At 39.3% G+C, this 14,122-nt stretch overlaps 1 protein-coding gene across 2 annotated transcripts in view; it reads right to left on the bottom strand.

Moving 5' to 3' along the window:
• ABCB11 (ATP binding cassette subfamily B member 11) overlaps nucleotides 1-14,122 on the bottom strand; it is a 36,325-nt gene that overhangs the window by 1,987 nt on the left and 20,216 nt on the right. Inside the window, exons 17-27 of one of the 2 annotated variants that reach the window (XM_057371713.1) lie at nucleotides 13,954-14,032; nucleotides 12,868-13,003; nucleotides 11,177-11,335; nucleotides 7,893-7,997; nucleotides 7,634-7,795; nucleotides 5,645-5,848; nucleotides 3,554-3,795; nucleotides 3,288-3,444; nucleotides 2,337-2,534; nucleotides 1,343-1,549; nucleotides 472-618 (exon numbers count right to left, since the gene is read on the bottom strand). In XM_057371713.1, coding sequence (XP_057227696.1) covers nucleotides 472-618; nucleotides 1,343-1,549; nucleotides 2,337-2,534; nucleotides 3,288-3,444; nucleotides 3,554-3,795; nucleotides 5,645-5,848; nucleotides 7,634-7,795; nucleotides 7,893-7,997; nucleotides 11,177-11,335; nucleotides 12,868-13,003; nucleotides 13,954-14,032 — 1,796 coding nt within the window. The remainder of the gene's footprint in view (nucleotides 1-471; nucleotides 619-1,342; nucleotides 1,550-2,336; nucleotides 2,535-3,287; nucleotides 3,445-3,553; nucleotides 3,796-5,644; nucleotides 5,849-7,633; nucleotides 7,796-7,892; nucleotides 7,998-11,176; nucleotides 11,336-12,867; nucleotides 13,004-13,953; nucleotides 14,033-14,122) is intronic. The other variant, XM_057371714.1, reaches the window with a different exon arrangement.

The following is a 14,122-nucleotide window of genomic DNA, read 5'->3' as shown; positions in this document are numbered from 1 at the left end:
ATTGCTTCAGATGAATTAACTGTATTTTGCAASACTTGTAAAAGGAACAATGAGGCTAAATCAGAGATTCTGATGCTGATTTGATTAGTTGGGCCATGAGCTCTGTTCATTAGCAGTACAAACAAGGGAGAGCTAAATACAGGCAGTGGTAGAAATAAAGCCTTTACTCTGCTGACACGCTAAATGTCAACTGAATGCTTTGAAATCAAGGCAATTAATATCTATATCTCTGAAAAAGTGCTGCTTCTCATGGACAGTTTAAGAACCCTTAGAGGTAGCTGCTTTTTCTTACAGCTGAGCTGCCTGCACTTTCTGGAAAGATCATTAAGGTTGAAAGTACTGAATTCACAATATGGAATAATGTGCAATCATGTAGTGGAACACRCTGGGATATCTATAGAACAGAAAAGGTATTGGATGTTGTAGGCCATTGCATTAACTTTCCTTTATTGCTTATCGCTGGACATTTACCTTTTCACTTTCCGTGTCTAAGGCAGATGTAGCTTCATCCAGTAATAAAATTTTAGGATCTCGWATGATGGCCCTTGCTATGGCTATGCGTTGCTTTTGCCCACGAGACAGCTGAGATCCTTGTGCCCCAACATTAGTTTCATATTTCTGAAAAACATATAAAAGGAATATTTTATTCTGGTGTAACTTAACACAGCACTACACAGTGTAAAGGAAGAGTAGAAGGAGAGAGGCAAGAATGCTGACMACTGCTGCCTCCTTGAGAACCTGGGAATGCAGAAACACCGTACAGGAGTACACGTGTTTGCAGAGAGGTTTCCAAGCCATGCTTTGTCTGCATGTGGCCCTGAGGCCCAGGCAGCACAGGAATAGGCCTAGAACAAAAAATTTGAGAGCAAGATGTTGGCTGATATGTCTGAGGGAAAAAGAATTCTCCCTGCCCTAGATTTGGGAGAAAAGGCTAAAAGTCATTTAAGGGCTTTCTAGAAAAGTGCTGTGTTTGGGTGCCTAAATTGCATCCATACCTTATATGTTCCTTTTATATTTACATTATTTTAGTGCATTTAAATACTTCATAAATATACATAAGGAGCTAGCCTCAAGTATTTTTGTCTAAATATCTGCCCTACTCACAAGGCAAATCTCTCTCAACTGGGAACAGGATTTATGTATTTTTCTACTGTGTAAGAATTCAGTAGCAAYGCACACCCAAACTCTCAGGAACACAACGAATGGTCATGGCACCCTCTTTGCTTCTACTCTTACAGCTGTAAAAGGAATAAAAGGTGCACATGTGTAGCAAGTTTAACTGGGTTTGGAGCAACTCTCGCTGCAATGAACACCGAGCAGCCAAGGCCTCCTGGGTACTTACATTAGGCAGAGACATGACAAAATCATGCAGTTGAGCCTTCTGGGCTGCTTCTATGACCTTTTCCATCGTCGCCTCTTTTGTGTTACTGCCATATTTGATATTATCAGCAATGCTGCAGTCAAAGAGCACAGGCTCCTGCGACACTATTCCAATTTTTGATCTAAGAAACTGTACATTTATGTTCTTAGAGTCATGTCCATCTATTAACTACAAGGAAATGGGAGAAAACTTGAAACATCCTTWCAAAACAACAGCCTGCAACACTCAAATAGTTTATAGCAAAACAAAATTATTTAACCATATCATACAATGCAAACACAACTGATTTTAAATGATAGGCTGAATTGCTTATACTTTACTCCTTTGTGCATGATGTATATTTTGTGGTATGGCTTTGATCCAAACACTAGATCATTTAGCCAAACACTAGATCATTTGCTCAGCCTTAAGTCCTAGTGAGCTATTTAATTGCTTAAGGTTAGACACATGCTTTCTTTGTTGCCTTGCTGACATAGTGATCACCATACAGATTTTTTCCAGAGAAAGAGAAATCAATCTAGATGGGTAAGTATTTACATTAGGAAAACTTATGAAAGCTTTTTAAACCATCAGTAATTAAGTAACTGGAAGTTAAATCTAGACAAGTTCCATGTTCTTTGCTGCTTCCCTCAGGGTTGATTTTTGCTTGTGTTCTCACAATGTAGAGCACACATTTGTGTGTTTCATACAGAARCTACCAAGGTAAATGCCTATGGCCTACATCATGCATAAGCATGCACCTGAGGCTTGTAGTTCTCTGATCTTGTCTGAATACATCTGAAGTAATATTTGGGAATTTTCCAAATGGTCCACATCTGTCTTTATGACAAGGAGCTGGAGCCTCTAGCTGCACATGTACGTGCCAAGACTGCTGGGCTGCCCAGCAAGACACAGGCAAAAGGCTCTTGGAGCCCTGTGAAAGCAACAGCACAGAAACCAAATTTTCTTTGCTTACCACACTTCCTTTCTCAGGGTCATAGAAACGYTCCAGAAGCTGGACACTGGTACTCTTACCACAGCCACTACTTCCAACAAATGCCAAAGTCTGTCCAGGATTAACAGATATAGAGAGTCCTTTCAGGACCTGAATATCAGGCCGAGAAGGGTATGTGAATTTACAGTTAAGAAATTCAATGCTTCCCTTGAAATCATCCTGGTGAAAAAAACAAAAAAAAAAAAAAAAGGAAGAAAGATGTTACAGTGAGCTTGAGCTCAACACTGAATTGTAAAGTTTTAAATAACTCTCCCTCAGATCCATTCGTGCATCTTTTGTGTAACATACTACATTTGTGCTTATGAAACTATCTCAGGAAAAGGGAAGAAAAACATACTGGAGTAGCTGTTCCAGAGGTGAAGCTATTAGTCATAACACTATTTTCTGCTTACACTTAMTGCATGGTCAGAGGCATCAGTTGGTAATGGCATTGCCTTGCAAATGGGTAAGTTTAAAATTTTAATACAGACACTGTATTTCAATTTTCTGTGTCTCACTTTTCAGTTCACCAGAAATTGAGCATTTTCATTGTCTGACTTAACAATTCTTTGCCTTCTCATGAACCCCCCACCAGTTTGATGTGAATGGAAAAACCTCCATTATAAAACAGCAATTGTCAGGTTTGTCATAAACTGTAGAGCAGGAAACAAGAACTTGATATTCTGTGAGTCATCCAAATCAGTTCCATTCCCATTTATAGGCATTTTACACTGACAAATTCCTAGTGGCTGACTTTATACTACTCTTCCTGTCTAGTACAGAGCTCRCTTCCAAAAGAACAAAGACAAATACAAATTTTACAATCAGTATAACCTTCTTCTAAAGCATCGATACTCACTGACTCCTAAATCATAAGTGCACTTCCATGCCTGTATTGAACTGACATCACAAATTAYTCATCTCCACTCTTACCCATTTTTCCCCTTTTTCACTGTAAACACTGATTTTAGGAAGCCGATCAATCAGTTGAAAAAAGCGTGCAGCAGATGTTTTGGCTTTGGCATAGTTTGGGGTATAGGAAGAAGCTTTTCCCAAAGCAGTTCCACTGGTCACAATAGCAGAGATCACCCTGTGGGGAAGGGGGACASAGTCATTCTTGGGAAGCCATCAGCAAAATGAACACCACACTGAATCCAGAACTTTGGGAGACCTGTTTGTGGCTCTGGACAGGTTCTCACCTGAACACAAAGCTGTAATGGAGTCCTTCCTTGTCAACGAGAAACCCCCCRTATCGGTAAGAGACGGAGTTGGCAATGAACACAATGCTCTGGGCAAAGCCAAAGCAGAGTCCGTACACGTGTGCCTTTTTGACTGCAGCTCTGTAGGGCATATCCAGGTGCTTCTCAAAATTGTTGATAAACATCTTCTCTTTGCCTATCCCAGCTACTGTTCTGATGTTAGAGAGAGCTTCACTGGCAATCTGGAAGAGAAAAAAAAAAGTGTAAAAGCTCCTATTTTTACTTAGAAATGTAGTGTGTGTTCTCACAAATGCATGGTTCTTTTGTGAACTCAGGACACTAATGCAGTATATACATTTATTCAGACATGATACAGACTGGGTCAAAAATCAGCCAGCCTAAAGAGAATCCTTCCTACATGCAATTACCTATTGACATCCTCAAGAGCAATGCTCTGCCTGCTCCACTGGAGCTCTTATTGTAAGCATTCTTAGGGAATCGGGCACATGCTCTCACTTGTGACTTATTTCACATAATGTGAATAAATGTGACATCCACAAAAGAAAGATGGTTTTAGGAACTTCTTTGATTGCATGGATTTATTAATTAAATATGTTTATTTCAATTATTTTGTGTTACTTTTAGCAATAGTCAGAGAATGAGTTAAAAGGGATGCTATCCCCARTTTCTGTTTCATAAATTAAACCCACTTGAATTTACTAAGTTTCTTCACCTGCTCACCCTCCTTCCCTYTCTTATGTCCAAAAGGCTGGTCAGGTGGAACATATAAATCATCAGTAACACAATCTCCCAGATTTTTACCTTGTACATAGGCAAAGAGTAAGCAAATGCTTATCTATGCACATAGAAAAATGCAACATAGGAAGTTATGAGATAATCCCCACAGAAACTTCTGTGGAACTTAAACTAATTGTAGGCTTCTTATTGTTATTTGTTGCCAGTCACAATTTTTGTTTATGTCCCAAAAAAAGGCCACCACAATTTYATCTACAGAAATAAATTAAGAGCTTGTTTGGTGCTAATTTCACCCTTCTAATCTTAAATAATTTTACTTAGAAATTGTTTTAAAATTATGTCGTTTGGTTGGACTTTGAAGGTATCTTTATAATGTGACACATTCCTTTGGGAAGCAAGTGTGGTATATAGCTTTTGAATATTTTCAGCACATAGGAAAAGATCTGAATGCAGATAATTAGAAATCCAGTTTCATGTGGTCTTTTTCCTGGCCAAAATTAAGAGTCAATGTCTTGCATTATCATTCAAAGTGAAAGAGCAGATAAGTAGGGACTATAAATTGGATTGTGCAGACTGGGCTTTTCCATGTTTAGCATGGCTAATGAGCAATCACTTTAAAAGAACTCAGTGTTTTAAGCATTTGGATGCAGTGATGGCAAATACATTAGAAAATAACACCAGACATAATCAGTCATCACCAAAACTGCTGAAGCACTGAATGTCTTCTTCATCACAGCCTCTGAATTTTCTATTGAGTAAGAGCTAATGCCTTACTCATTAGTGACATTTCTCTCCTCGTCAAGAAGTATTAACTTTTGTAAATAGTTAAGCCATTCTGGATGCAAGAATTGGTCAGGTCCTAATTCTTAAGATGGGAAGGGCTAAGAGCTTAATTCTTAAGCTCATAGGACCTACTGAAGGAACAACWGTCCTCTCCAAAATGCAGATACTGATCTGTGCTTCAGTGCCAGATTCTCAGGTCTGAGCATTTCTAGGTGAACAAGTATCACAACTTTCCGAGGACAGCATCATCACAGGGCATTAACAAATGGGGGCTTAAATAAAGCCCAGCAAAGGTGAACCAGGCTGTTGAGAGATCTGTGTGTACCACTTCAGTCCAGTAACATTTGAATGGTCAGTCACATTCCATGCAGCAAGTGCTTTTCCAATTAAGGAGTTCCCAATGGAGCTTCAACAGTTTGACAAGCTGAAATACTGCAACTTACTCACAAAACATTGCCAGTTTCATGTCATTTGAATTACTGATGGTTCCAAATGACTTATTTTTCATCTACCCATCACTGCAAATATAAATTAGTCTCTAGACAGCATTACCTGTCCAGTAGCTTCCAGCGCTTTCTTGTCCTGCGAGGCAAATCCTGTCAGCATTTTAGCCTGCACAGCTCCAGATAAAGCCAAAAATGGCAGGAAACACATTATTACCAAGCTCAATTTCCAGCTGAAGTAGAAAGCAATGATCATGGCCACTCCAATGTTAGTAAAGGAATTGACAATCATTCCTATCTGTGATCCAGTTGCCTTTGAAGAAAAGAAACAGACATGATTGACTTGTACTCCAAAAAYAAATATAACAATTTTTCCTGTAAAACTTTAGAAAACTGTATAGTAAATTAACATCATCACTAACAGCTGCTGACTGCACTGGAATTAAGCCTGTTTGGGTATACTGTTTCCAATTAATTGTATAAAGAGGAGGATTGCAAATGTCCAATATTCCTTTCATCYACCAAATTTTCTACTGAGAATTCAGAAGATCATTTCCACTGATTGTGAGAAAGATAATCTAAGTATTGAAATCAGTTGCCTTGGTTCCCTGGAAAAACACTCATCTGAATACATTGTTTTGCCTCTACTTTTATCCATCTAGATAGAAATAATCAACAGGACCCTTTTGTAACTYAGCTATTAACAACAAAGCCTCAGCTGTTCTAAAATCAGTAAGCAACAACACTGAAAAGGGATGAAACAAAGTTGTATTTCTGCCTATGCCTTTATTAAGGAAAAAAAATTAAATACAGCTTTGACATCGCCTTTATTGAATACATTTATCTGGTCTTTCAACAACACTATTCTTTTTAATAAACTTGATTTATTTATTCAAAAGTAATTTTCTTTCACAGCAGCAAATAGCACCCTAAATAGGAACTATATTGGTATTTAATAGAATAAATGTACATTGGATATCCTTGATGATTTTCAATCAAATTGATTTGCAGTTATGAACTTGRCAGTACAAAGTGCTCATCATCTCCTCCTCTGACCTCAGCAAGGTCTGTGTCAGGCAGTGAAAGGTGCAGGGCATTGCTGCTCAGGCAGCTCTGTTCTCCCCCACACCCTGCAAGCTGTGGGTTGGATGGCTGTGCCCCACTGCTCTGCATGTGCTTGGAACTAAGATGTTCCTTAGGAGGCTATTAAATGGTTCAGTCAGTGGTTTACAAGTTTATTTATTTCAATTAAAAGATGCTCTGTAAGTGCCTGTGAGGTTTCTCCGATTCTGTAGAAATTGCTGCTGACAAGGGTTTTGGAAACTGCTTCTCTAAATTTTTAAAACTAATTTATCATCTTCAGTCAAGCTGAAACATGACAATTTTTGCAACAAAAGAAATCTGTACATCTCCTTCCTTATTTCTAGAAAATAGCTTGCATCAGAGCCCAGTAAATGGCATCTGACTCACTTCTACCAAAGATCATTTCAGATAGGTAACATTTATAGCACAGCATGATTTAACCCTCGACCACTAAGCAATACAGTGCATGCAGTTAATGTTTCACTTTCCCAAATATTGAAACTGGCTGCAGGATTCCCAGCTGGAGCACCAGCCAGTACTGCAGATGGGTTTTTCAAGTGGGTTGTCAGTTTAAATCAAAACTGCCACAATATGCACAATACCATGCTGAAAACAACTAGAAAACATGATTATTAATGAATGTCACTAACGTACTATTTTGACATGTTTTTGARATAAACACTTAAGCATTGGGGCAAAAAGCTAATCGTCTCCAGAAAAAAAAGAGAATCAAACTTCTGCACTGGGTGTACCTTCCCATTCCATTGTTGGTTGGTATACTGATTTTTGTGTTCTTTTTTGACCCTATTTGTACTTTAAGGATATACCATATACTAATATTAGTTCCACGGTGGCAATCTGTGATAAACAGAAATAGCTTAATTGGCTTACCACGAACTGATCTGCATTGATCTGGCTGGTTGCATGGTAGCTAACATGGTAGCTGTGACAACATGCCAAAATAGGCCTTCAATCAGTGCTTATAGTGAAATGACTCATAAGGTGCCAGTCTTACCCCTTGGACCTGTGAGGCATCTGTTGCAAGTCTTGTAGTCAAAGCACCGGGGCTGTTCTTCCGGTCATCAAACCAACCAATGTCTTGCCCCAGCATAGCCTGGAARCCAAGTTTCCTTAAGCGTCTTGTAAGCAGCTCACCAGACTTGGCAAAGGTGTATCCCTGGGGTGCATGAGAATAAATACAAACATTGTACACAGAGAGATACCCACTGAGAAAAGGTGCAGAACCAAAATTATGTATATTGGATTGCTGTTACCTGTAGAAACTGTGTGAAAAATGAAAGAACTCCAACTAAGACAAAGAGCACACAGACGCCATTGATCTGGYTTTTTTGGTTTTCTTCATCAAGAATGGAGAAGGTCTTTGAAAATAAAGAAATAAAAATGTCAGTTTTGCTCTGTGTGAAAGTTTTTATGACTCCCAGTCACTGAGTACAGAAACCCACCCTGGAACCAAAGCCATAACACAGAGTTCTCCCTCACCCCCTGCAAAGGTCTGATCCCTTCTTTTTCCTAAAGTGAGCCTGGGTTTAAACTGAGTGGGTTTTACTCCTATTAAACAAGTTCAGTATACTCAGTGTCTGCACACACTGCCCCTATTTTTGCGGCCCATCCCTACTTATAATTAACCACTGCCCCCCCACACACTGTAAACAAGGATAGCTGGAGAATAACAATGTAATAAATAGCAGAGCAACAAAGCAACAGTGCAGCAGCATCTTACCCACTCCTTGGTCTGTGCCAATTACAACTTTATTGGGCTGTASAATATAAAGTCTGTAAATAATTCTACCCCAGTGTGACTCGCTGCACTACACTTACAGGTACTATAATTGCCATAGGTAGACTCCAAGAGGAAGCTACTGTTCTCCTGAAGGAGTGTGGATGCAAACTGTTAACTTACTGCTCGGCACTTAAGAAAAAGCATTAATGCTTAAAGGGGAGCCCCTCCACCCCATTCAGTACCAATCTCCATGGTATTTTCATTTTTTAATATCTGGTATATTTTATCACCCACCAATGTTATTGGCTGGTGCTGAAGAAGTGGTCTGAATTTATCCTTTGGCAATTCCTTTCAGTCAGAGAAGTTTACCTATCKGAAGTTCTTTATCTGAGCTGTTTCTGCTGTTTCTGGATAGAGGTCAAAGTTCACATTTGTACTTCTCCACYAATCTTCAATTAATTCTCACTGGATTTCACAGGTAAAATTACTATAAATTGTCTAATCTCTCAATCTTATCTGCAAGGTTTAATTTAAAAWAATTTACGCATTCAACCTCTGCCTTACAAATCTGCCCTGTGAAGTTGATCTATCCCATTCTGCAAGTGTCCTAACATGCTTAGTTATGTTTTCAGTCTGTGTTCTTGATTTAAAAAATAACACTGAGCATGATAACATGCAGCATGGACAATAGCAGCAGGGTTATAAAAAGAAAGATTTGTTGATGAAGTGTTCGTGTTCAGATCATCCAAGCCTCAGCAGTATCTTTTATCTGRAGCCCTGGACTCCATGCCCAACAGAAGACCACATCTTTCAACTGAGTTTTACTGGAAAGGATCCATACTCTGAGACAATTTGACAGGGAGAACCAAAGCATAAGTAAAAGAAACTACTGAAAAAATTGTTCAAAAGGTATTATCCAGTTYTTCATTGACTTTTTGGGACTAATTTCTGAAAACCTTCAGGGCAGTCTTAGCTAAATTTATCCTTTCACTTCATAGCTGTGGGGATTTTTCCCACACTTCCCCAGCATATTTGTCTCAGAGTACAAGCCCACATGTCTGACACAGGGGATATTGCAGATATTCGGACAGATCTGAAAGCAGATGTACATTCCACCTGACTGCCTTGGTACCAGGCAGAAATATTTTAAATTTATGAATAATGAAACACAGATATTGGACTTTTCTCATGTCCATTATGACTTGCTTTTTCTTGCACCTCTCTCCTTTGACAGACTGAGGCCTTCAAGARCAGGAATTGATCCTTGGGAATGAAGTTATTTCACATCTCGCAGGATGACATCAGCCCCAGACCTCTCAGGGTCTAGAAGACTCCTCTCCAATGGAATCAAAGGTCAGATTCACTGTGGAATGTGTGTAGCAGTGTCTCACCTACYRTCTAGTGAAAGCCACAGTCCTTGAYATGAGGTCTAGACACTCAAAAACTATTTGRAGGTGGCACACCTATGCCTGAAGGCCAAGCACATTGGGCAGAGGCTGCTAAATGGATCAACGGGGCCTGGAACATCTTTTACTSTCCTTCTCACGGTATCTTACTTAGCAAATGTCAAACTACAAGTAAATGTAGTTCAGAGTCCTGAGAAACTTCCCGGAGAGAAATGTCTAAGGCAAAACAACCCATCCCAAAAAAAACAAATAGCAAAAGGTCAACTTTTCTTTTGACAGATTGCTGGCACTGCTCTGAGAATCCCTTTCTACGAATAGCTCACATGCTGGGGTTTTCACTCATTCATTCATTTACTTTTTCCTGCCTGTAAGGTTTTCAACCTCCAGTATCTGCCTGCCTTTTAGGGCAAATATTTTTGCACACATGTGCACTTACCATGACCAAAGCAAGTGAGTGGGAAGCACAAGTTTTAGCCTGCATCAGATGGGTACCAAAACCACAAAACAACAGTGGCATTCCCATTTTATTCCTAGTGAATGTCATTACTTTACTCAGTAAGATACAGAATGAACAGATGGGCTTTCTCTAGCCTAATTCTTGAAAATTTAGGACACTTTCCTAGGCATTAGTTAGARCAGCACTGAATATCTTCAGGCAGCCCTCCAGTTTCCCAACAACTTGGCAAGGATCTCCCCAGAAAGGTTTTATACAAAGGGGGAAGCATCCTCTTTCTACACAGCACRTTTTTGAAGAAAAAAACACTCAAGGCTGAACTCGACAAGTTTCAAGAGAGGCTGTGGATTTTGATAATATTGCATCCTTTAGTGAATATTAAGGTTTGAAGCATATTCCYACTTCCTGCTTCTAAAGCTGTTGATGCAAGCCCAGTCTTTGCTGGTGGCTGTGAACCCAATTACMATTATCTACATTTCCCTGGGCAGGGAGAAGGCAGCAAAGAGGTGCCTGAAATGAAGTATTTTTAGATCTGATCCAAAACTTTCTCAAAGGCTTGCCCAAATCTGCACAATAAAATTCTGCAGAGAAGGAAAYCTTTGCATGTTTCTCTCTCCACTGTACCTTCATGTGAGGTACATTTTGTCTCATCTAAAATAAACTGTATGCAAGTATAGAAAGAAAYCCATTCCMAACAGTTCCTGGAAAGTGAACAATRGAGATAATGAAGAACACATTACAAATGCTGATAAGCCTACCCCTTCAAAGAGCTCTGATGATAGTATGATGACAGGGATATAAATATCTCTACTGAATAACTGTTTATAGGCAAGAAGGCTAACCCCACTGATTTGATGAGATCTAAAGATTTGCCAAAGCATGTCAAGTTGTGTGTCAGACATTCGCTCTCCTCTGTTTCAGAGCTATAATACACTTTAAAATGTTACCATAACATACCCCAAGAATCTGACTGAATAACAAAGCGTAGAGTGGATTGACGGCTCCATTCACAGCTGCTGCCAGGGATCCAAGCACCAGGTATGGCCACTCAGAGGCATTGTACTTCAAAATTCTGGAAAATGGTACAGGCTTGGCATCCTCCTCAACAACAGTTTCCTAAAAAAACAGGTTGGATTTATGAAGTGAATGCATTCCCTCAGAGATGCTCTCCCTTCAGATAAAATAGTTAGCCTGGTTTGTTAAATTAAGCATCTTGTGCCCCAGCAGCTGCTCTAGCTTTGGACAGGAGGGGCAGAGAGGGCTGCTGTCTGGAGCTGTTTTGTGGCCCTAATGAGTCACAAGAGGGTTAAATAAATGRCAACCTTTACCATCCTTAGGGAAAAAGAGAGAGATTCATACCTTGTGCAACCCTGATTGTTCCAGCTGCAGAGGTTATTTACAACCAATTTAAGATTTTCTGCCACTGAAACTCAGGCTGCTCCCTTTCAGCTGCCTCCAGACAAGRTGTGATGCAATACCCAGTGCCAAAACTTAAATTTGCTCCTCACAAGCAGCTTTTCCTGTCACTCATTCAATCTCTTGAATATGATTTTCAAGTATTGTGAGTGACCACACTGATCAGACTGCACCAAATTAACAGGTATGTGATACAATTAAAACAAGAGAGATCTCAGAGTGATAGCTGAATTCAGGGTTTTTACATGCTAATTATGCTTCCCTTCTGTGAAACATTATCATACTACATGCTGAATTCCCATCATTATGCCCAGTAAGGGCAGAATATTYATCATCAAATAATAACTTCTCCTGCAGTTTGATTTGTGCAGAATTTTTGTAACACTGCCCTGCTCATCTTCCTCAATTCATATAACTAGAAATGACCAGACAAGAGACACTGTGAAGACCTCTCTTTTGGAAATGTGCAGGGAAGAGTGGGTGGAAGCATCTTGTATTTTTTCTTGTTTCTGAGCTGGTGCCAGAGTGACAGCACTCAAGCCCTCTATTTATCCACAGAATAGGCTTGGCAATAGCAAGAAGAAGAATTTCTAACTGCTGCTCTCTGCACTGAGCAACTGCAGCCAAGCAAATTGGTGCAGAGGGTTCCATAGCACTTTGGAAAGCCACTGTGCATATTTCTACATAKTCTGTGTAATTTTAAGGCATGCTGGCATTTATATTCTTTGCCAATTGATTGCGTTGAGTACATGGACAGCAAAAGGATTCTGGGTTAGGTTGCAGTGAGGGTATCTCTCTCCTCAAGTCTCCAGGTGTTTTTTTGGATGGAAGTGAATTTATTCTTTATTTATCAAGAAGCAGTGCCATTTGTATCACTGAGTGGCCATTAATTACGTTTCAGACTGAGCAGTTTGCTTTCTGTCACTTAATCCAGCTTTTACGAGTGTAGGTTTCTCAACTAAATCTACAAGACGTTTGAATTTACCAACAGGTAGATAGCAAACAGCAAAATTTCTGTGCTAGAAATTCTGTATGGACCAATAATCATAACAGCCTAAGATTTACAAAGAGATAAGAACTGAAGCTGTGGTTTTGTTTAAATACAGAAAAGGATCAATTGAAGATGTACCTGCCAACAATTCCTAAGCTACAAGCACATAGTTACAGGTGATCATTAACAAGTAACAGAACCCATTCAGTTGAAAGTTTCATAACAAACTATTGGACCTGACCTTTTTTGCTTTTCCATCATCTTCTCCATAAGATGGCATAAGATAGGCAGACTCTGCAGGATCTCCTCCAATAGACAGTGGAGGGTCAGGGACCACATTAGAGAGCTGGGATCTTGAGCGCTGACGAAGCGAAGCTCTGTAAAGAGGACAGAAATGGTCTGTTCTWCACAGCTCGTAAAAACAATGATTGCTTGTGAAGCAGGTACAGCTTTCCTATCAACTAAATCAGAATTCACTGAAGCAATTAATAGGAATCCCACAGACTTTTTCTTTCTTTAACATGTTCTCTTAACTTCTTGGGAAGAAAATATCTCACCAACAGGGAAAAATACTTCTCAAAACCATTTTCCAYTCACAGCACTCAGACAGACATTGTCTCAGATGTAGCATGTACTGTGTATTAGTTAAATAAAACTGTGGTGTGCCCTACCATATTTGAACAAGTTATTAAGGCATCCAGTTATTAAGCCATCACCRCTACCAAAAATTCAATCCAGCAAAACAGGATGCTGAAACAAATCACCTCTCTCTCTGACAAAACATTACTCTGTAATGTAGGAGATGAATTCATTAACACATGCCTCACATGGGCTTGCCTGGAAGAAATTGTAAGTGTCTAGCTGCAAGACAGTCTAAATGTAAAATGCTTTAACTTTCATCAAGTAGAAGACATAATAGAAATGTCCTTGTATATTGCATTGATCCTCAAGTAATTGCACAGCAAGAAATTTTTCAAATGACTGGACTGAAAGATATAACAAATATGGCTGTATGTTAGTCATATCAAAACCAGAACATTAACACAGTAGATAAAAATTGGAGACAAGGTACTGTAGATAGAAATGAGTAAAATTAAGAGCCTTGTTATTTATCCATGGACTTCAATCAGTAACATTATTAYTCAAGCTATTTCTTTTCAAGTGAACTCTGTCTCAGTAAAATGCTTGCAGCCCTGCAACCCTCTTTTACACAGCACACAGAAAAGTGATTTGTTAGCACTATGGGGATTTTGGAATAGTGGAATGAAGTAGAAACATTGAAAGTAGTCTGGAAATAYTGATATTTACAGCCATTTTTAAGACTTACCGCAAACTGGCCTGATAGCTTCCCCTGCTGAATGACTGGACATTCTCAAGATTTGGCTCAACTACATTACTCTCTGYTGCTGAAAAATAGAGTATAGAGAGCTCTTCAGTCAGTGCTAAAATTGAGTACAACCTAAGTACACTGTGACTGCAAAAAAGCAATGTCTCCA

Source organism: Malurus melanocephalus, unplaced genomic scaffold (genome assembly GCF_030028575.1).
Source record: "Malurus melanocephalus ecotype Western Australia unplaced genomic scaffold, MMel_1.1 scaffold_155, whole genome shotgun sequence".
NCBI classification, from domain to species: Eukaryota; Metazoa; Chordata; class Aves; order Passeriformes; family Maluridae; genus Malurus; species Malurus melanocephalus.
Note: the sequence above shows the minus strand (reverse complement) of the source record. Positions and strands in the feature narration are given on the sequence as shown.